Here is a 20,998-nt window from a genome sequence, read left to right as displayed (position 1 = left end):
ACCCCACTGTTACCCTGAATTGCTCCAGTAAAAATACCCATCTGTCTCAATGGGTAAATAATTGTGAGTAGCTTAACACGGTAAGTTGATTTGGAGAAAAGTATCAGCTAAATGAATAAATGTAAATCATAAGTAATGTTCAGAACTTGTAGAAGACACAGAGTACTGAGGCCTGCTTGGATGCTCGCTGTAAATCCCCTGCTGAAATCCCTCCCACAGCTTCCTTTTGACAGAGTCTCTGGTCCAGTGTTTGCTTCTTTACCCAGCAGCGCACGGCCACAGGGTAAGAATAGCTGGGGCAGCACATTGCGGATCAGTTCTTGCTCTCTGTTACGAATAAGCACAGAATGTGGGAAAAGGTGAGACATTCTGACGATTTGGATTGCAGATGTTTCTGTTGTAAAGAAATATATTCTTAAGGTTATTGCATAGGGGCTTCACTCTGTAAAGCTCACGGTTGCTATGGTGTTAGAGGTGCTGTGTTACGGCAGCAGTTATTGCATTGCTCAGAGCTGCCGCCTGGTACCCAGACCCTTGAGCACGGTACTAACCCTAACCTCCTCCAGTAAAAATGGTAAAACACTGTAAGTAGATTAACTTTGTCTGAAACATCTCAGATAAATACATATATTAAAATGTAACAAATGTATCATGACAGTTACTCTGAACTTGGCCAGTAAAATTCACCCTACTGCATAAATGACTGTAGCTTAACACTGTAAGCTCCTTTTGGAGAAAAATGTTACCTAAATTATTATTATTATTATTATTATTATATGTAGCTACTGTTACAGCTGTAGTGTTACATTTACATTAATAAATTGTCCATGTTTTAGGAATTAGGAAGTAGTTCTGACACGTTCCCTTGTGTTAAGCATAATTCTGTACGTAATTAAATTCTTTTATGGTGTTCTTTAATTTGTAAATGCAAAATGTTCCCATCAGTGTTTATACCATATTTGCTTTGTTGCTTTTCTATTGACTGGCTGCTTTGGACTGGTAACCATGGATTGGAGTCAAATTGTAGGGAATCACCCGTGATGGGACTGAGCGCATGCGTTGGGGCGTCTAGTTTATTGCATCGCAGTCCACACTGTGCCAAGGACGTATACAACCGTAGAAATGACTGCACGCTTGAAATGAGATGCATGATGGGGAATGGCTGCACTCCGGGAACAGAAACAGGCTGGTCTGGGCGGAGGAAGCACCGTTGCTGCTAATGAAATCAAATCCCATGGTAAATGGAGCTCTGGGTTAAGGGGTCAGTACAGGAAGAATGACATCATCATTTTTGTCATTCCCGTCAGACTAATGACCCTCACCTCACCTCTATTATGTCTCCGATAGGACATTAAGAGATGATGAAATTGCAAATGAACAAGCAGGGGGTAAATCTGTAAAGATTTTCTGGCCTGGTCTTTGTGTGAACGTGCAGTGTACATGCATATTGGTGCCCCACGATTTTTTACCTTGCTCTTTTACGTTGGGGGGTATATCGAAGCGGACTGGTAGCGTAATGGGTAAGGACACTGACACACACCTTGAAGGCTTCTGGTTTAAGTGCAGTTACGAAGCTCCGAGTAATGTTCTTCCTTGATAAAATGATAATGTTTAAAAAAATCTGAAATTATTCTAAATGAATAGTTGTATATTATGTACAGTTTATTTCTATCTGCTTTTATCAACTAAAAGTCAACCCAGCAACAGATAAAGAATTATGTGCAGTTCACTTTTCCAGTGGATGCTGTCTATGAAACAGGGAGTTTTTGTGGGCAGGACATGTAGCTTCCTTGGGCTTTTAGTATACAGAAACAGAAATCATATTGCAAAAAAGGAAAATTTAAAGAAATATAGTAAAAATGGAAGTGCAGACCATAGTCATGGAACCATTCAGTTCTTGGACCGTGGGTTCAGACGTGGGTCTGAATTCGGCTCAGTCTGAGCAGAGTTTGCATCTTCTCTGCCTGTTTGTGTGGGTTTCCGCTGGGTGTTTCAAGCTGATTTGTGATTGTGTGTGAGTGTGTGTGTGTGTGTGTGTCTGAGATTTCCTAGCGATAGACTGCTTTACACCACAGGCTCCAGACCACTACAAACTTGAATTGGAAAACAGCAGAACTATTGCATATAAAAAGAACTTTAAAAAAAAAATTGTTTGCTGTATTTTTGCTGCATCTACAGTATCAGTCAAAAGTTTGAGGCCGCTTGTTTTTCACGAGGCATTCTCAAGTTTCATCGGGAAACAGGCCAACGTGTCTTCCCAGCTCTTCTGCGGCACTTCCCAGAGATGTAGGGCACTTGTGGCTTGCTTGGCTTTCATCCTCCTGTCCATTTACCCCATACAAGCACTGCCCAGGGTGTCCAGTTGCACTCTTTGACTGGTATTCTCCCTCATCTAACGGGAAAAGCAGATTCCAAAAAGCACAGGACCGCTGTCAAAGGGAGCCTCTTCACCATTTGTATGGATGGCTGTTTGTTTTAGTGTCTGGTTAATGAAGCCAGTGACCAGCGCAGAAACACCGATGCCTGGATTGGCTTTCCTTCCTGTTTACTTCTTGCCCCTCTGGATTACACTAAAGGTTCCTGTGCCGAGGAAATGGACCTCAGTTACGAACGCCGGTTCCCTGGATAAAGCTAATTTCATAATTTGTTTATTGGAGGGTGGCTTTTGAACCCTTCCTGATCAGATTTGCCCTCTCAGCAGATCCCCGTCACCGTGGCGACGCTGAGATGTAAGTAGACTCAAAAGGGGTTGGGAAAATGAGGAAGGTTACAGGCCAGGGGAGAGGTGTGCGCTGGAGACAGCGCTGGAGTCAACACCACATGGTCACTCCAGACTTTTTTTCTCTGTCTCCTGGCTCCTCATTTCCATCTTCTGGTTGATTTCCTAAGTGAATCTATTGAACGCAATATGACCGGAAAAAATTGCAGCGCTCTGTGCATCCAGGGAGGACCCGCTTACCGTGCCCAGATGCCAACACGGGCAAAATAGATGATCCGTTTGAGGAAGCAGGTCTGGCGGCTTTTCCAAATGTCCACCTCCCTCCCATCGCCACCCTCTTCATAACACGGGTAATGAAAGGTTAACAAAGTGGAGGCTTTCCCATTACCGAGTGAATTTAGCACCCTGGACAGCACAGTAAAATCTTTATTGGTTTCCTGACCTCCCTGTCGTGTCGTGCCTGTGTGCTGAATGGGTCTTGGTGCTGATTGAAAGGCAATATGTTCACACGCACATGCTTTGGGCCTCGTCCGCCACGGGGGTTACAACAAAAAGGTGAGAGCAATTTTCTGGCTGTCGCACCGCGAGCACATTCACTAGACACAGTGCATTAACTTTTAAAGAGGACTTCACAGCCTAAGGTGTGCGTTACAAAAACTGGGCGGAAAGAGTGAAAAAAAGAAAAAGAAGAGTGTGCCGTGAAGGTATATTGTGATTACATACCGGCTGAAAGTTTATTATCTGGAAGAAAAGCATTTAATTTATATTGCTTCTTGTGTGTTTATTATAACATCATATTTAGGGAAAGAAATATCTCGTGAAATTTGATTGATGTGTTTTTTTGGGGAGGGGGTGCGGTGGCGCAGTGGGTTGGACCACAGTCCTGCTCTCCGGTGGGTCTGGGGTTCGAGTCCCGCTTGGGGTGCCTTGTGACGGACTGGCGTCCCGTCCTGGGTGTGTCCCCTCCCCCTCCAGCCTTACGCCCTGTGTTGCCGGGTAGGCTCCGGTTCCCCGTGACCCCGTATGGGACAAGCGGTTCCGAAAATGTGTGTGTGTGTGTGTGTGTGTTTTTGGTACGGTGAGGTGTTTTGTATGTGTGCACGGGGACGGCTGGTACCCTAATGTTGAAGAATTGTGGTTAGACTCACATCGTAGGTCGCTTTGGAGAAAAGGAGCTAAATGAAGAAATGTTTTGTATTTACAGTCCAATAGCAGAGTGGCCCAGGCTGGGGAGACTGCAGGAGAGAGGAGTTTATGTATAATTCACCATAGTGGTATCTGTCCTGTACTCCTGGTGGACAGCACAGCCACATGTTTGCGTTCCATCTGAGTCCTGGACTATCTGTGTGAAGTAGACATCTATTGATTTTATCAACTATTAATCCACTATCCAATGTTAAATCGAGTTAATCCATGAGGTCAGGCTGTTTACCATGTTTTTAAATTAGTTTAAGGACCGAGGGATTGCTCAGGCCATTTTTTTTTCTTTTTTTCACCAAGACAAGTGGGTGAAATCGAAAAGCATGCAAAGTACTGTACAAGATGTAGGTGCGTCTTTTATATTCACTCTTGACAATCTGGAGTACTCTCATCTGAATAAAATTAACGGCACACATAAAAGCCTGTCAGTCTCCCATATGATACAATAAAGAGAGATGTTTAGAAAAACATCACGATGACAGACAAACGCTTCCAACCGTGGTCCCGTTTGCCCCTGGGATCCAGTTTTCGATAAGTGTGCAGATTTCTTCTGGCACAGCCCATTTAGTGGTGAACGTAAAGCCTTCTGAAAAATGTTGTCTTCTGAAGAATGCATTTTGCTGGAAAGTGGCCAGAAAGCCCAATTTAATTCTTCTGATCAAATGCATTGAACTTCAGTCCATTAAAGGGGCCACTCAGCACCAAGAACACATTCAATCTACACTATGGCTCTTACTTATAAGTTCGCAACATTTTTGGTTTACCGCTTTATGATGTGGGCACAAAATAAAGGAGTGTAAAAAATTATTATACAGCACTCTGTAATTTAGCGAACCTTCCTAAAGGGTGGTAAAATTTCTACTAAACGGAAAATGCAACTGAGGCATAAAAAAAATCTGGTTTTTCAGCTCTTTTCTAGCGTAACAAACAACTTTGTCTTTATTCTTTGCATTGAAATCACAATATGTCAAGATGTCTGTGTCTCATATCCAATTAACGAAAAAGATCATTTCAACGTGGTTAAAGAATGACATTTCTGTGGAAGACGAACGCTGACATTGCGTGTCTTGTTTGGGTCCGCAGGAAGTCATCTTGAAAAGGGCCGCTGATCTCGTCGAGGCTCTGTATGGAATGCCGCACAACAACCAGGTGAGGCGGGCGCACGGGAGGCCTGGATCCTTGACCCTCTGCATTATTACATTTATTTATTTCGCAGACACTTTTCTCCAAAGCGACGTACATCTCAAAGGATACAATGTGCTCACTACATTAGGAGAAAGACAGACATAGTTGTAGACATGTGATTCTTAAATGCAGTTTGTTTCTTTCCACCATATGAACCGATGTTCATCACACGAGTATGACATTATAGTATGACGATACTCACTCATCACATGAGCATTAGCCTATCATTCTGCATGAAAAGTTACAAATTTCCATGTAGTCATGTACATGGCACTGTCGACAAGTTCTAAGACAGTCCACTATGTGGTGCTGTTGCGGTTGCAAGCCTTCGGTGCAAGTAGCACAGCAGTATCAGATGGGTGCCAGTCTTGTAACTTATTGAATGTACCAAGTATTAACAAATACACACACACATTGTCTGAAACCTCTGGTCCCAAGTGGGGTCGCGGCAAGCCAGAGCCTAACCTGTGTGGGTTTCCTCTGGGTGCTCTGGTTTCCTCCCACAGTCCAAAGACATGCTGTTCAGGTTCACCCATAGTGTGTGTGTTCCACTGATGTATGGATGATATTTAGTGACACAGATGACATCAGTGACCTTCCTAAAGAGTACAGCGGAAGGGTTACGCTGGCATTTGATCTGTAGGCATTTATTAGATTCATTAGACACTATTCTGCCCACTGGTACATTTGGGGAAGCATTAGGGTTGTGGACTGTGACTTTGCATTGTCGCAATGGTTGTTGTCGGGCTCAACATTTTTTGACTCCCCGTGACAGGAGATCATCCTGAAACGGGCTGCGGACATCGCCGAGGCCCTGTACAGCGCCCCTCGGAACCACAACCAGCTGCCTGGCCTAAGCAACAGCTCTGTCCACGCTGGCATGATGGGTGTCAATTCCTTTCCCGGTCAGCTGGCCGTCAATGTGACAGAGTCGTCACAGGCCACCAGTCAAGGTGAGACTTCGTCCTCCAACCGTACCCAGTGTTGCTGTAAAACAATCTTGCAAGCGAAAAGGTAATTCAGCACAAATGTGTATCTTATGCCCGCATTTGTACATGGTTTTCATTTTTAAACGCTTTAATGAGGAGAATTAAGTGGATTTCCATTATTGCATAACTGGAGTATAAACAAGGCACTTGTTCACGGATGACGGATTGAGCCGAAGGGAAGAAAGAGTAGAGAGAGAGCGAGAGAGCGAGAGAGACGAAGAAAACGACACCTGGAGAGATAGCAGCTGTAATAAATTTTTCGTAAGGTGATTAAAAATTGAGCTGATTTATGTGCATACTTGTGTATGTATATCTAAATAATATATCCTGTAGTTACAGCTTCCTTCCCTCTTCTCCAGCAGTATGTTACCGTGCCCATGTCAATAAAGCTGATGCGATACATAAATTGCAGAATGACAACTCGTTTTTTGGGCTGCAATTTAATTGTAAAACTTATATAATCACTGGAATATGTCTGTGATTTTTCTTTTGTAGACAGCAATAAAGGACTCGTAGCAGACGGTGATTCTGCTTGTTTAACAAGCAGAGATTTGTTGCCCACAGCATTTTGAACATCTTGCTTCTATGTGGTAACTTGGCTACATTTCTGAGTTTGCAATATTTTCTGCTATTTAGGTCTGCGTGTCTATTTTTCCTTCTCTTTTAATTTGATTTCTCTTGTTCGGTGTTTCGAGCAGCGTGCTCCGCTTGTTTTGCGTCCCGTCCTTTTGGCAAGCAAGCGCGTTGTATCGATAACACAATGTAACAAAAATGTTATTATGTTGATTTTCTTGCATTTTCCAGTCACTTTTGTTAGATTATGCATACTTTTAGCGTTGGTTTGTACCATATGTCAGTTTTTTGAAAAATATTCCACATTATTGAAATTAGCACATTTTAGTGAATTTTGGCACCGGCTTCCAAGCACTGAATATTCCAGTACCCTTTAGGATCTGGTGCTTTCTAGAATGTTTTGGCACTTTCTCGAATTTTCTGGCGCCTTCTAGCATCTTCCAATGGCTGCTATGTTTCAGTGCTTTTCTAGAATGTTCCAGTACAGAATAGCTATGTAATTTTTTTGTTAATACATGTTTTTAAAATCTCTCAGTATAATCTTCCGTATTTGTGTGAGCAAAAATTTTCATAAATTCTTGAGAAATTTCATTAGAAAAATGAAAGCAACATTCTGTGGCTAAAACCGACACTCCAGAAGAACTAGCGGTATTTTCGTATTCCGTAAACGTTATAATAATCAAGGCAGAAAAATCGACATAATGAAGAAGTTTGATCGGTTTTGTTGCTTTGCGTAATCTGTGCTTTTTGAGTGGATCTACACCCATAAACACTAGGAAGTTACCGGTGGTTACAGTTGCACTGTCATCCTCCGGCTTGCCGTCCTCCTCATGACTGCTGTACAACGTGCGCGTAACCGGATGTCATTGAGCGCTACGGTTTGAACAGCAGCACTGCGGGGCTCCTGGGCACTTCATCGTGGAACGCCTATGAGGATTTTCTAGAGGTGGTCTCCTGGTTTCCACATTCTTAGAGAACAGACAGCATTGTTTACTTGCCTGGAATAAATTTGGTGACTTTGGTGAAGTTCTGCTCGTGAATAATGCAAGAGGACCCCGCGCTTCAGCGGAACAATAATGTCCTTTAGAGCAATGCGAGAGATGCCGTTACGGTCAAAACGTCTGCTGGAATGAGAATGGTGAAATATTGATGACACGGGCTGTCACTGGGATCCAAATACACAGCAAGAGGCTGACCTTTCCCTCCTTGCCTTTCCTGCAAGAGCCCCAGTCAGAGATACACAGAAACTGCACCGAAGGCGGCGAAGGCACCGCGGCACCACAACGCGGTACCGCAGGCGCCGGCGCTTTTCGGGGTTCTAATGATCTACAAACTTCGCATAGAACATTGTAGTGTTAGAAAGGGTGGTTCTATTGATGGATGTCTTATTTACATGTCTTGTGCCTGATGCCTTGTTCGGTACTACGGGCGCCGCTTGACTAACGATGCGGTTACGTTCCGATAAATCCATCGTAAGTGGGAAAATCGTAAGTGGAAAAAGAACACGGTACCGCACCTGCCGAACATCACAGCCTGGCCTAGCCGACCTTAAACGTGCTCAGAACGCTTACCGTAGCCTACAGCTGGGCAAATTTAGTAGACATGATGGGATGCGAAGACACAAAATAAAAAACCGCTTTCAGCACAGTATCGGTTCTTTACACTTGTTGGCGTGATTGACTGCGATCGCGCTTGAGTGGATGCTGAAGCTCTCTGCCAACACCCAGCGTCGGGAGAGAGGATCGTACCGGATATCGCGAGCATGGGAACAGATCGAAATTCAAAATTCAAAGTACGGATTCTGCCGAATGCACATCGCTGTCGTACCATCGCGACTTCGAAAAATCGTTCAGTCGAACCGTCGTAAGTAGAGGAGCATCTCTATAGCAAGGCACGCTGTTACTGTAGCAACCGTGTAAAACAAAGATGAGATGTAACTGAGCTCCGGCTTCTCCCCACTTCTCCCCTCTCACCGAGCGCAGGGTTCAGTCGGAACACGAGCAGCGTGTCGCCCCATGGCTACGCCCCTAGTTCAACGCCCCAGCAGTCCAGCTACAGCTCCGTGACCACCAGCATGAACGGCTACGGCAACGCGGCCATGTCCACGCTGGGCACCTCGCCCAACTTCCTCAACGGCTCGGCGGCCAACTCGCCCTACGCCAGTAAGTGCGCGGCGCCATGTGGTTTCCCGGCTGCGAGTGGCGTCTCTGTCGCACCGTCATCGCTTCATACATACACGTTCTTGAATGACATCGAGCCAAAGTGACATCATCGGTTCCCTTGGAAACTTTGGACTCATAACTCAGCAACACATTTTCCACCGAGGAGTTTTAGTTTTTTTACAGCATTAAATGGGTGGTTTCTTCTATGTTTTTTTATTTATTCATTTAAAGCAGAGTGTGTGACGCAATGTTTTAGATCTGTCGTTCTGACTTGGGTTTCTGGCAGATTCACAATTCTTGAAACACGGGTCTTAACTCCTTAAGAATGCTTGGAAGTTGTTCTAATCTATTTAATCTGAGATTTATTTACTTTTCTCCACTTTTAATTATTTTTCTTTTGCAATTACAAAGGGAGAGAGAGACAATAGCTGAAACTCCTCTGAGGACCATATGTGTGCTTGGTTCTTTTTCAGTGGAAAGTCAAAGGTTGAGAGTTTTTTTGTCTGTCTCAGATCTGAAAAGATCTTGGCAGAGATCCTAAAAAACAGTTGCCTTCACAGGCAAACAATTTACACTTCGCAGCATCAAGACACAGTTTTCATATCGATGCACAGACGTTAACACTCATTGCAAAAGGGTAAGAAAACATTTACATCTATTCATTTAGCAGACACTTTTCTCCAGAGCGACGTCCATCTCATAGAAAATACAATGTGTTCATTACATGAACAGGAAGAGACGCTTAGATGCAGACGTGTGATTCTTAAGTGCACTTAGTTTGTTTCTTTCCACCATATGAACCAACGTTCATCACACAAGTAGCTGTATAAGGCTGTATCCGAATATCCATGATACCTGATCATCTTCATAGTAATTTTTTTTTTTTTTGAGATACATATAAACATTTACATTACATTACAGGAGTTGCTGTGTAAAGGTTTATCCGGCATCATCTTAAAGTTCTAGTGCAGGAACATTTATACCTTACATGAACTTAAGAGATGATGGGCGAAGTGAGTCTGGAAGAGGTGAGTTTTAAGACCCTTATTAAATGTGGACAGAGATTCAGCAGTTCTGAGTGAGAGGGGGAGGGGGACGTCGTTCCACCACAACGGAACCAGAACCGAGAACCTTCGTGCTTTACCTTGCGTGCTTGGGACCACTAAGCGGGCAGATGTGGGATGACTCGGCCTGGTTTATTTAAAGGAAATTTCAAGCCTTCTACGTTGCTAAAACTACACACAATGAGCAGTCCTAGTAAATCTGGTCAATGGTCTCTGACCACGTTAAGCGAACCTTCTGTTCTTTTCTTTAAATTGAAGATTGCTAATTAAATCAATAAAGTAATTGGGGGAGTAGCAATTCAATTTCAGCACTTTGGTTTCGCCATGTTAACAAGGACTCCGAGAGGCCCGCCGACTCCAGGTGCACGTTTTCAGTCAATATGGGGACAGGCATTTTAGTTCCAGTTCTTGTTAATTGATTAGTTAGACGGGCTTAATGGATTATGACATCATTACATGGTTTCACTTGGGCTACTACTATAATACTTATATGCAATGAGAATTCGGGTAAAATGAGACAGAAACTAGACTAGTTAATAGGAAATGTAAAGTAATTTAAGGTGGAAACCCTCATTTTTAAAGGGAAAGGTCATTCCTACATGTGTAGGAAAGTCCTTTAATTTTTTTGTTACAGAAGTGTATTCACTTGTTTATTGATGTGATATTGCTTTTTTTTTTTTTTTTTTGCTTTTTTCTTTTTCTAGCCTTTTTTCAGTAATTGCGAATGGGCATAGGTACTAGAGCACTATTATAGTCCTCCGTAATGTGCTGGCACCCCGTTCAGAGTGCACCCTGCCTTGTGCCCGGAATAGACCGTGGATCACCATCACCCTGCATTATGACAAACAGTTATTGATAATGAATGAATAACTTTTATTGTCTTTATTGTTCACTTCCTCCAGTTAGCCTGTACTCGGCCAGCTACTAAAATACTTTACTACATCAACACTTTGGTCAATGAGTCCTCCATAGTTCTCTTTCTGGGCCTTGCCCTGTGACCCCACTGTGACCCTACTGTGACCTCTTGCCTCTCTTCCTCCAGTTGTACCCTCCAGCCCCACCATGGCTTCATCCACCAGTCTGCCCTCCAACTGCAGCACGTCCTCGGGCATCTTCTCATTCTCGCCGGCCAACATGGTGTCCGCCGTCAAGCAGAAGAGCGCATTTGCTCCCGTGGTGCGACCACAGGCCTCACCGCCACCCACCTGCACCAGCACCAATGGCAACGGGCTGCCAGGTGAGCCTCCGACAGCACACAAGGACACCCCGATGGGCGCATGCACCTGGCTGTGCTAACACCCTGGCCCTGCCCCTCTTTGCTCTGCCTCCTATTAACACACGATTCTCTCTCCCCTTCTTTCCACTGCAACCCCCCCCTCCCAACCTCAGATCAGGCTTTTGTGGACACTAGCAAGTACTCCACTACCAGCTCACTGCAGTGTCTGGCCTTTTCCTGAAGTATGTTATTAATGCCCCCATCCATCCTTCCATCCATCCATCCATCCATCCATCCATCCATCCAGCACTTGTCCCTCCCATCATCATCCAAGTTCTGTCTTCTTATTGGATACCCAGTTTTTTATTTGCACACTTTGCTATGCAGTACTTCCATTATTTCCCAGGCATGTTGGACTAGTTGAGTCACAGAGGATGTTATTGTGTCTCATTCAACTTTCATCTCATGTGTGCTTTTTTTTTTTTTTTTTAGTAAGGTTGTTTGCTCTTCAAGTTTTCAGAATTATTTATAACATTATATTTACAGTTCTGCAGTTCTGTCACTCACCTGTTCTGGGTTTCTGCTGTTTGGTCCGTTATTTGGGTAGAATCACAGTCACACTATGATTTATATCCTGTTGGCTTGTGTCATTATACCATTTATGTAAATTGATTTAGAAATTTTATATCCTGTAAATCATATTTGATCTCTGTGGGAAAGTCTCTTTTACAAAATACCATGTTTAAATTTTTTTCAAGAGGTCTTAAGGTACTGCACACATCCACAGTACATAATAGATGGTACAGAAAATCAAGCACTTATTTATTAATTATTATCCTGCTGGAATGCTAACCCACACTCATACCCTGCAACCATATTAGAGTGAAATACCAACTCTAATAACAAAAAAAATGTTATTTTGTTTATTTTACAACTGGTTCAGTGTACAGTGGGAAGCTAATCGCATTATCTGCCTTGCAGCAAATTTAAAATGAGCTTAAAAAATGAGATTTCTCATGTAAATAAGAGAGAGACAGTGCCCTGTGCGTGTATCTGTCAGCGCGTTCTGGCCGGAAACTTGATCTGGGAAGAGTCTGATTATTAGCGTGAAGCGTTCATGTTGGTCACGCACCATCCGCAACGTAAAAACTGCGGCGACGTTTTTTGTTCGCGCCTTTGTGCCGTTTCGTCGGAACTTGACGAAACGGCTAAAGCTCGTGTCAAGCGTAGCCTCTGGGAATTGAGCTGGAGGACGATACACAGTGCTGCCCATCTCCGTTTTAGGGTTGTAGGGTTTCCTTAGAAGCAACTTTGAGCTGGGATTGCACCCCCGCCCCTTGCAGATTCATGGAATGGCCAAAGAAAGATGTAAATAAATAAACATTTAATGTGCAGTGGGCTTTCGGGAACACTTAGGTAGAAACACGGTGGTTAGATTGTTTCTGGAGCAAAACAGAACATTGCAGTTTTATAACTTGGTAACAATATAGCTAAATAGACTGCAGACATGGCTACATAGTGCATTTATTTATTTATTCTGCCGTATATTGGCTCCACTCGCTTGTTTACCCAGCATAACAGACGATCGGGTTCTCCATGTTTCTCTTTTAATTATAATTCAAGAAGTAAAGGCTTTTAACAGTTTCCTCCTCTCTTAATAATCTTTAAATGGTTTCGCATGAACCACTCATTGCTGCGTTGAGCAGCTGAGATGCCCAAGTCGGTACAAAGAAAACTTGCAACACACGCAGCTATTTGCTTGCATATTAACGGTCTATTTTCTGTCACAAGTCTGGCAAAAACCAGTAACAGGTAGAATACAGCAAGTCTTCATGTACACATCTGTGGATTCTGTGCACGTCAGCATTTCTATGCCCGTTCGAAGCGTTGCGGCAATATTTTCATGCATGGCTTGAAACTGCAAGCGGAATTTTCTTTTTTCCTGTTTTATTAACATAACCGCATGGCTCTTTTCATGTCATTTAATTTTCTTCTAAAAGCATAAATACTGTTTTCTTCACACGGTGGCTTGAATCACCAGCTTTTGGGTATGAAATTGCGTGATAAATAGCATTATGACAGACATGACGAAAATTAATTTGAAAAAGCTGTACAACTTAACATGCACCCCCTTGGCAATGTTTAAGGACAAATATGCATAGTTTATTAAATACTGTCTGCATTCTCATTAAAGAATGTAATTTTGCATGTAGAGAATTAATAATGGGAGGGAAAAAATGAAATGAGTATATGACTAATATGCTGCCATTTTTGTCTTTTAACAGCGATCCCAGGAATGATCATTCCTCAGATATAGATTTTTGGACGGAGGAGATGTGCTGGACTAGGTGGATAAGAGTACAGTACTGAGACTATGACATGACAATGGACTGAATGCAACTCTTGAAGACATTAAACCTTCTAACTCAGGCCTTTTTAAGAGGATTCACATTTGAGCATAAAGGAAAAGGACCATTTCTGCAATATCTCTGCTTTTTAAATTTGTAAATGTTGATTGTTTTTTGAGAACAAAAGTTTATGCCACAAACTATTATCCTAACCCCTGCTGCCATGAGAAATAAATATTTATTTCAGGAAAAGTGAAGGCTTTTCCTATAGTTTTTCTTTCTGTGTATGTGTTCTGGACTTTACCAAAAAAAAAAATTATAAATTGTAAAATACACAATGGATACTACATGAGAGTTGTTCTTATTTATGATATCTATTTAAGTGGTGTGTGAAGTATACAATGTTTTATAGTTTATTAAAGATGGTGGGTATTGGCAGCGAACATGGATGAGCTTCGGAAAGCAGCAGAGCCTGAAGTCCTTCTTGTTCAAGGTATGTTGAAGAACATCTGCTGGAGGTTGGACAAGGGAATGTATAAACGGAGCTTGTTTCACAAAGGAGTACTACCTTGAGGAGCACTCCTGGGGCTAATGGGTATGCCAGAGGTCTGTGATACGGTAGTAGGCGCTCCTGAAACACCACACTAAGGTACCGCACACATCCATAGTAGTTGGACTGAAAATCAGGCGCCCGTTTATTGATTATCATCCTACTGGAATGCTAACCCACATTCATATACAGCAACCATATTAGACCGAAACACCAACTCTAATGACATAATAATAGTAAGGTCAACATGCTTAAGAGGAACAGCTGGTAGTGCAGTGGTCAGGGCTGCTGCCTTTGGACCTAAAGGGTGCAGGTTTGAGCCTCACCTCCAGCGATAGTATCCTGGAGGAGGTACTTACCCTAAATTGCTCTCGTAAAATTACTTAGCTGGGTAAATGAGTGTCGGTACCTTAATGTTGTAAGTTGCTTTGGAGAGAAGCCTCAGCTAAACAAATACTTGTAAGTCAAGTTGGACTCATAGTGGCCACTCAGGCAGTTTACAGGGTAGGGCATGGTACCATTACCTACTTCTCTTCATCCCTTTGGACTTTATACACAGTGCAAACTCCATGCATCCTGAACCAACCTGTCCTTGCACCCCCATAAAGAAACTGTAAGACCACCTTGCTTTGCTTTTCATTTTAGAACTGATATTGATTTTAGAATAATCAAGACACATTGATAATCAAGACACATATGATTTTGTCCCAAACTGGACAATTTTTGTAAATTAGGGTAAAGTTGCTTTTGTTTTACTAAGGGATATTCCACAAATAAATAAATCGTTCTGTTATACACCCACCGATAAAGAAATTCCTTGAGAAACTTCAGAATTACTGTGGTGCATCTGAGTGTAAATTACAGAAAAAATGTTTTTTAGATGTTTACCGTATTTCACTCTATGGACACATGCACTGATCTTCACTTTGATAATCATGAGTGCTAGAAAGTCATCAAATGGGCCTTTGCATGCTAGCTCATAGCACTGGCGGAAGGTGCTGGACGGTGCTGCGATCTGCAGTCACTCCCATGTGAAACGAGCTCTGGGATCTTAATGGTATTGATACACACAGAAACGTAACCTTTTCCGCAAAACAACATTTACGCCCGCCGCCCCCTCCCACCCCCATCCTCACCCCAGGATCCTGTCCATTAGCGAACAGTGCGCTTGTTTTATTCACCACTTTCACAGTGTAATTATAATTATCCATATTTATCCAGCTGCAACAATGCTGACCTTGCAACACAATGGAAAAACCTCATGTATGTGAGATGTTAGGGATGCTCATCATGAACAGACTGTCATGGGCTACATGCACTGCAGTCCAAGACCAGTAATAAAACTATTCTGAGAGAAAATCACTGCTCCTTCAGCGTCTTCGGTTGTATCCCAAATTCTTGAGGAACACAAGTCAGGCACTGTTACTGTAGATCTGTCCCCAAGCTCTCCACATCTCCCACACTCACATTTGTTAAATGTTATAAAAGGCTTGGAAAGACACGATTAAGTCCCCCAAAATATTCCTAAAATAAATCAGTGCGAGGTAGTAGTGGTTATTTTTTTAAAAATCATTGTTTAGGTTTTGCTGCTGCCTTGGAATGAAATATCAGCTTTTACTGTCAGTGAAGATACACATTAACAACATGAATATTTTATGTTCCCTGTAAAGCTGTAATGTCAATTGTTCATTTAGTTTTGTTTTCATATCAAGACTGTGATCAACAGTTGGCTTTTCATTTTGTGCTAATTATCTCGCGATGCACTCGTAGCCCGAGAAGCCACCTATGACCCGGTGGTGTTCGATTTTATAGCCAGCGCTCTCATAACAGCCTGCTCTTCAGATGTATTAGGGATCCAAAAAAAAATAGCTCTCACATCCTTTGAATTGTTTTGGTAATTTGTCTGTGCACAGTAGAACAACTGACTTCTCCACCGAAACCTCTGTCAAAATCCATTCAAAATGTCTCAAGGCAGCTTTATAACATATTGCTATAAAGTACACACCCAAATCTTCAGCCTCCAGATGTAATAAGGACAAAACTAATGGGGATTTACAAAAAAGGTCTCTGTAAAATATCCTTATGCATAATGTTTGTATGTGTAGAATTTGTACATTTAGTCTGACCCCTTACTTTAAAGTTTAATGTGTATGTTGCGAAATGTGAAATTTCCATATTTTTAATTTTGTCATTTTCCATCGTCACGTTGGTTAAATGTGAGTTTGTATAATTTAATGTCTTCTGTATTTTTTTCTATTTGTTAAAAGCCATACTTTTTATTTTAACCCAGAAAAGTACTTGTCTATTTTTATAAGTGTATGATAAAATTTGTTTTCTTCTTAGTTTTTCATTTTGACTTTGTTCAAAAATGTACAATATGGCAAAAAGCATTGTACTCAATATTTAGTTATGTTAATTTTTTTAAATATATAAATGTACACAGTGTATGTTCTCTTTTACATTTTAAGGATTATAAACACTGTTACTATTTCAAGCTTGTATCTTGCATGTATTCAGCTCCTCTGAGAATTATTTACTTTCGAAGCTGGAAAACCATTTTAGGCGCAAATAATAGAATATATTTTCTCTTTTATTTTTGCTTTTTGGTTTCCCTTTACTTTCTCCATCTGTTGAATTATTTATGCTTGCCTAAGGTTGCATATTTTCCCTTTTTCTCCCCTAACATCTCACCAAAAATTTTAAGCAGTAGTTTAGAGGCCTTAATCATCAATACCCGCTCACGTGCACCGCGCATCTGATGCAGATTGAAGCCGCAAAAACACATCACCGGGAATGCGAGGAGCACAGGGTAGAAAGGGCACATCCAGATCCATTCTTAAAGCCATGTACCTCTGCCATATATGGAGAGGAGAAGTTCTTTTCCCAGAAATCACCCTGGCTTGGCAGTGGGAGTCAGGTGAGGGGGATGGTGGTGGTGGCGGACTGCTGGGAAAGGACATTGTGCTGAGATTACGGTGATGTGATGATTAATATTTTATCTTGGATGCAGAGTGCCGGGTCGTCGGACGCGAGGAAGCCTCTGTAAAGGACAGGTGCACTGTATTGTAACGGTTAAAACGAAATCCATTCGTTCTGCTCTCGGCCGGTCCAGCTTGGGAGAGCGAAAGACATAACAGACATCATAGACAAAATACGCGAAATTGTTTCATTTTAAATAAATTCATTTACGGCACTATGGATTTTATATGAATGCGTTATTCACCACGGACAGTAACGCTGAAAAAAACACTTTTCGCCAGCAGACGGGTTCAAACTTAAGGCTAAAGACAAATACCATCATTATATGCATGAATAGAGTACAGTAGGTTTATACAAGCATACTGGTAAAATCATTTCCGCTGTTGGGCAGGCATCTTGTCAACTAACTTCTATTTTGAAAAGAAAATTCTATTGTTTATGGCACCAAATACGCGTTTCCTTGCAAAAGATATAGAGCTGGTGCATCATACAGCTCTGTAGATGTAATGAGCACCCTTTATAATGGGCTCTGGGTTTTCTCTCTGTGCTCGCAGAGAACTGCCTGCTTTGTTTTCACGTCTTCAATTTTGATTTAACTTCAGCTCAACCGGAGAAAGTTGCCGGAACGCGACTGGCGGAAGACTGACATGTCATTTAGGCGCTCGTGTCATTTGCCCTCATTTCCTTGTTCATTTTTTTCTTGTTTGCCGTCCTTGTAAATAAAAAGTTTCGGGTTCCTTTTTAACGACTGCTAAGACAGAAGCGAAGAATCGTTTTTATTACGGATTGATATCTGAATTACAAAGTTCTGTAAAAATACGATTTCTTAAAAATGCTGGTTAACCTCTATTTCTGTACTTAGATCTTCTCCATGTTCGGATAAACACTGATTACTTATGTTATTTTGCAAAACAGCAAAATAATTTAACTACTGTACAGACTATTTGTAATTAACCTTGACCTGTAAAGACATTTTCGACATTCGGAATATTTAATTAAAGTTATTTCTTGTCTGTGATCTTCTTAATGCTCCTCCATCTATTAAGTTGTCTATAGGAGTGTGTCGTCTCATACTCACAGCCAAAAACACACTCTCCTACATTACTTGTAGGGATGTCTCCCAATGTCTCTCTCTTGAACTTGTCATTTCTTTCCTAGTGACACAGAAAGCAAAGAAAACATTTCTGTTGACCGTTAAGAATGTGTAATTCATGCATCAATGTCTATTTCATGTAGTGTTTTTATTAGATTTATTTAAACACAATTTCCAGTGCTGGTGTTGGAGTCATATGATGGGGACGTTCTCCATATCTGCATCCACTGTTAAAGGTTAAGCGTCGCCCGGCGATGCTGAGAGTCGAGATGCCCCGCATCTCTGAGCGAGGGGACAGAAAGTGCCAGCTGCAAGATGCTTCCTGCTTGGGATCGTTTTTAGAATATTTAAACAAAGGCAACCACAGCTATGGCACAGGAAATCTCAGAGGGCTTGTAAGACCAACACATGCAGCATTGGCAGCAACTGTAAGAGGGGGAAAATACACCGGCCTCTTGTTTTACGTGGTCCCCGGTGCGTCCGGAGCTCGGCGACGTCGCGTCGGCTGCACCTGTGCACTCCTTACGGCTGCCGACGTTCGGTTTTCTTCCTCGGAATGTTATTTTACTCCCCAGCGGCAGAAACCACTGAAAATTCCTTTCAAATTCCTGAACTGAATATTGACCCCTGGTGATGAATGTTACCTTTCAGTATAGATGCACCTGGATCAGCCCTTATTTTGAATATTATTATTATATTATTTTTAAAATAATATGTATCCTACATTTGAATAATCATTCATTCATTTTTTTTTTTTTTTGCCTGGAAAAGGAAAAATAGTATACCCTGCAAATGTTTCAAAGGTTTTTTATGGTTTCAGATGCTCAGAGATGTCGCCATTCACTTACACGGGTTCACTAATGGTAATTTGTATGTGCACATAAATATATATACAAGCTTTAACTGTATAAAACAGAAGGGGGGCACAGCGGGCTTGGCCAGGTCCTGCTGTCTGGCGGGTCTGGGGTTCGAGTACCACTTGGGATGCCTTGTGACGGACTGGCGTCCCGTCCTGGGTGTGTCCCCTCCCCATCCGGCCTTACGCCCTGAGTTGCCGGTTAGGCTCCGGGTCGGCGCGACCCCGTATGGGACAAGCAGTTTCAGCCAGCGTGGGTGTGTATCTAAAACAGATACTTTTATGTTAAAATAACATAAAAATATCAACAGAAAACTTTACTAAAACAACAGCATAAAACTGTAATGCTGTTTCCACCATGAAGCAACATGGATACATCACAATTTCAAAATTTTCTACATTAGCTCTTGCGAAACAGAAATATTTCTGTAGAAATTTTCTGAAGGCTGATGAAGTTCAGCAGGTTTCCTGAAAACATGGAGCTCACTGTGAAGACAAGCCGCAGTCAGACAGCTGAGGACCAGCTGGGTTGTTGGTGGGGGGGGCCACCCACTCACCCACCCACCCACCCATTCCATGCCTTCTCCATTTGCGCTCCCACCACCCACCTTGCCCTACAACCACAACCTTCTGAGTTATTATCCCAGTCTCCATCAAGTTCCTCCATAACCACAGCAGCTGTGAACTAGGGTGTTGGGGGGGACAGCGAGGTATGGCATGGGATGGTGGGAGATGGCAGAATGGTTGTGATGAAGTGATGGGGGTTTAAGGTACCCATTAGCTAATGGGTTGCTGAGAGAGGCAGAATTCTCATCACATGCCAGGAGCACTTAACCCCACCCCAAGCACTTTCGGAGTTAACAGATGACATGTTGATGTTCCAGTCCACCGCAACCCCAGCACCCCAACCTCCTCTAACCACCAGCACCATCTCTCCCCTCACTCTGCCCCTGACAAAGCCCCAGGGAAGCCTGCTCTCTGACTAATGCGATGGGGTGATTGATAGATGACTAAGTGAGGATATAATTTAGTAATCATGTATCTCGGACTATTTATCCTGGCTGACGCATAGAGCTGTTAGGCAGACCACAGTCTGGACCTCCTCCATGACTCTCCTAAACCCTACGTCACTCTCTGGATATAGGAAGCTTGGCACAGGTTAACGAAAAGATAATCCCTGTGCCTAATAACTTTTCATAAAAAAAAAAAACAGAGTACGGAAGGCACAAGGCAGTGGGCTTGAGGGATATCCACCAGACAGCATAATCCCCCTGTCTCGTCTTTCCTGATATCCTACTACCCCATTACCCACCTGCCAAACCTCTGCAAAAAGGGTATATGCTACTTTTTCAGCTTGTCAGGCATTGTCATTAAAAAACCGTCACTAGTATACTATATAGTAATCCATCCATCCGTCCATCCGTCCATCCTTCCATCCATCCGTCCATCCTTCCATCCATCCATCCATCCACCCATCCATCATCCATCCATCACTGACTGCTTGTGCAATCCAGGTTCACAGATTCACAATATTCCAGAGGTTATATTGGGTGCATAGGCATAAGGCAGGGTACACCCTGGATGAGATGCCAGTCCACCGCAGGGCTATCACGCACATGCCCATTCGGATTCATCAGTTCACCTGAAACACCTTTGGACTGTGAGAGAAAACCAGAACATCTGAAGGAAATTCCAGCAGATGTGGTGGGAACGAGGGGGTGCGGTGGCGCAGTGGGTTGGACTGCAGTCCTGCTCTCCGGTGGGTCTGGGGTTCAAGTCCCGCTTGGGGTGCCTTGCGGCGGACTGGCGTCCCGTCCTGGGTGTATCCCCTTCCCCCTCCGGCCTTACGCCCTGTGTTGCCGGGTAGGCTCCGGTTCCCCGTGACCCCGTATGGGACAAGCGGTTCAGAAAATGTGTGTGTGTGTGTGGTGGGAACGGACAAAGTCGCTCGAGTGAGCTGGGTTCAAACCCACGTCCAAATCCACAGCCTAGCAGCTACGGATCCCTCACAGCACCTGAGCTGCGTCAGCCAGGCTTAGGACCACCATAACCTCGCTTGGCTCT

General features: G+C 42.9%; 1 protein-coding gene across 3 annotated transcripts in view; it reads left to right on the top strand.

Moving 5' to 3' along the window:
* LOC108934303 (transcription factor COE1-A-like) overlaps positions 1 to 13,666 on the top strand; it is a 132,979-nt gene extending 119,313 nt beyond the window's left edge. For 2 of the 3 annotated variants that reach the window (XM_018751898.2, XM_018751899.1), the window contains exons 12-16: positions 5,003 to 5,068; positions 5,880 to 6,057; positions 8,649 to 8,828; positions 10,935 to 11,129; positions 13,394 to 13,666. In XM_018751898.2, the coding sequence (XP_018607414.1) occupies positions 5,003 to 5,068; positions 5,880 to 6,057; positions 8,649 to 8,828; positions 10,935 to 11,129; positions 13,394 to 13,425 (651 nt within the window). In that variant the 3' untranslated portion in view covers positions 13,426 to 13,666. Of the gene's footprint in view, positions 1 to 5,002; positions 5,069 to 5,879; positions 6,058 to 8,648; positions 8,829 to 10,934; positions 11,130 to 11,281; positions 11,376 to 13,393 lie in introns of those variants that run through there. The other variant, XM_018751900.2, reaches the window with a different exon arrangement.
* The last annotated feature ends 7,332 nt before the right edge of the window (positions 13,667 to 20,998 follow it).

Source organism: Scleropages formosus, chromosome 4 (assembly GCF_900964775.1).
Source record: "Scleropages formosus chromosome 4, fSclFor1.1, whole genome shotgun sequence".
Classification (NCBI taxonomy): domain Eukaryota; kingdom Metazoa; phylum Chordata; class Actinopteri; order Osteoglossiformes; family Osteoglossidae; genus Scleropages; species Scleropages formosus.
This window is presented reverse-complemented; position numbering and strand designations above follow the sequence as displayed.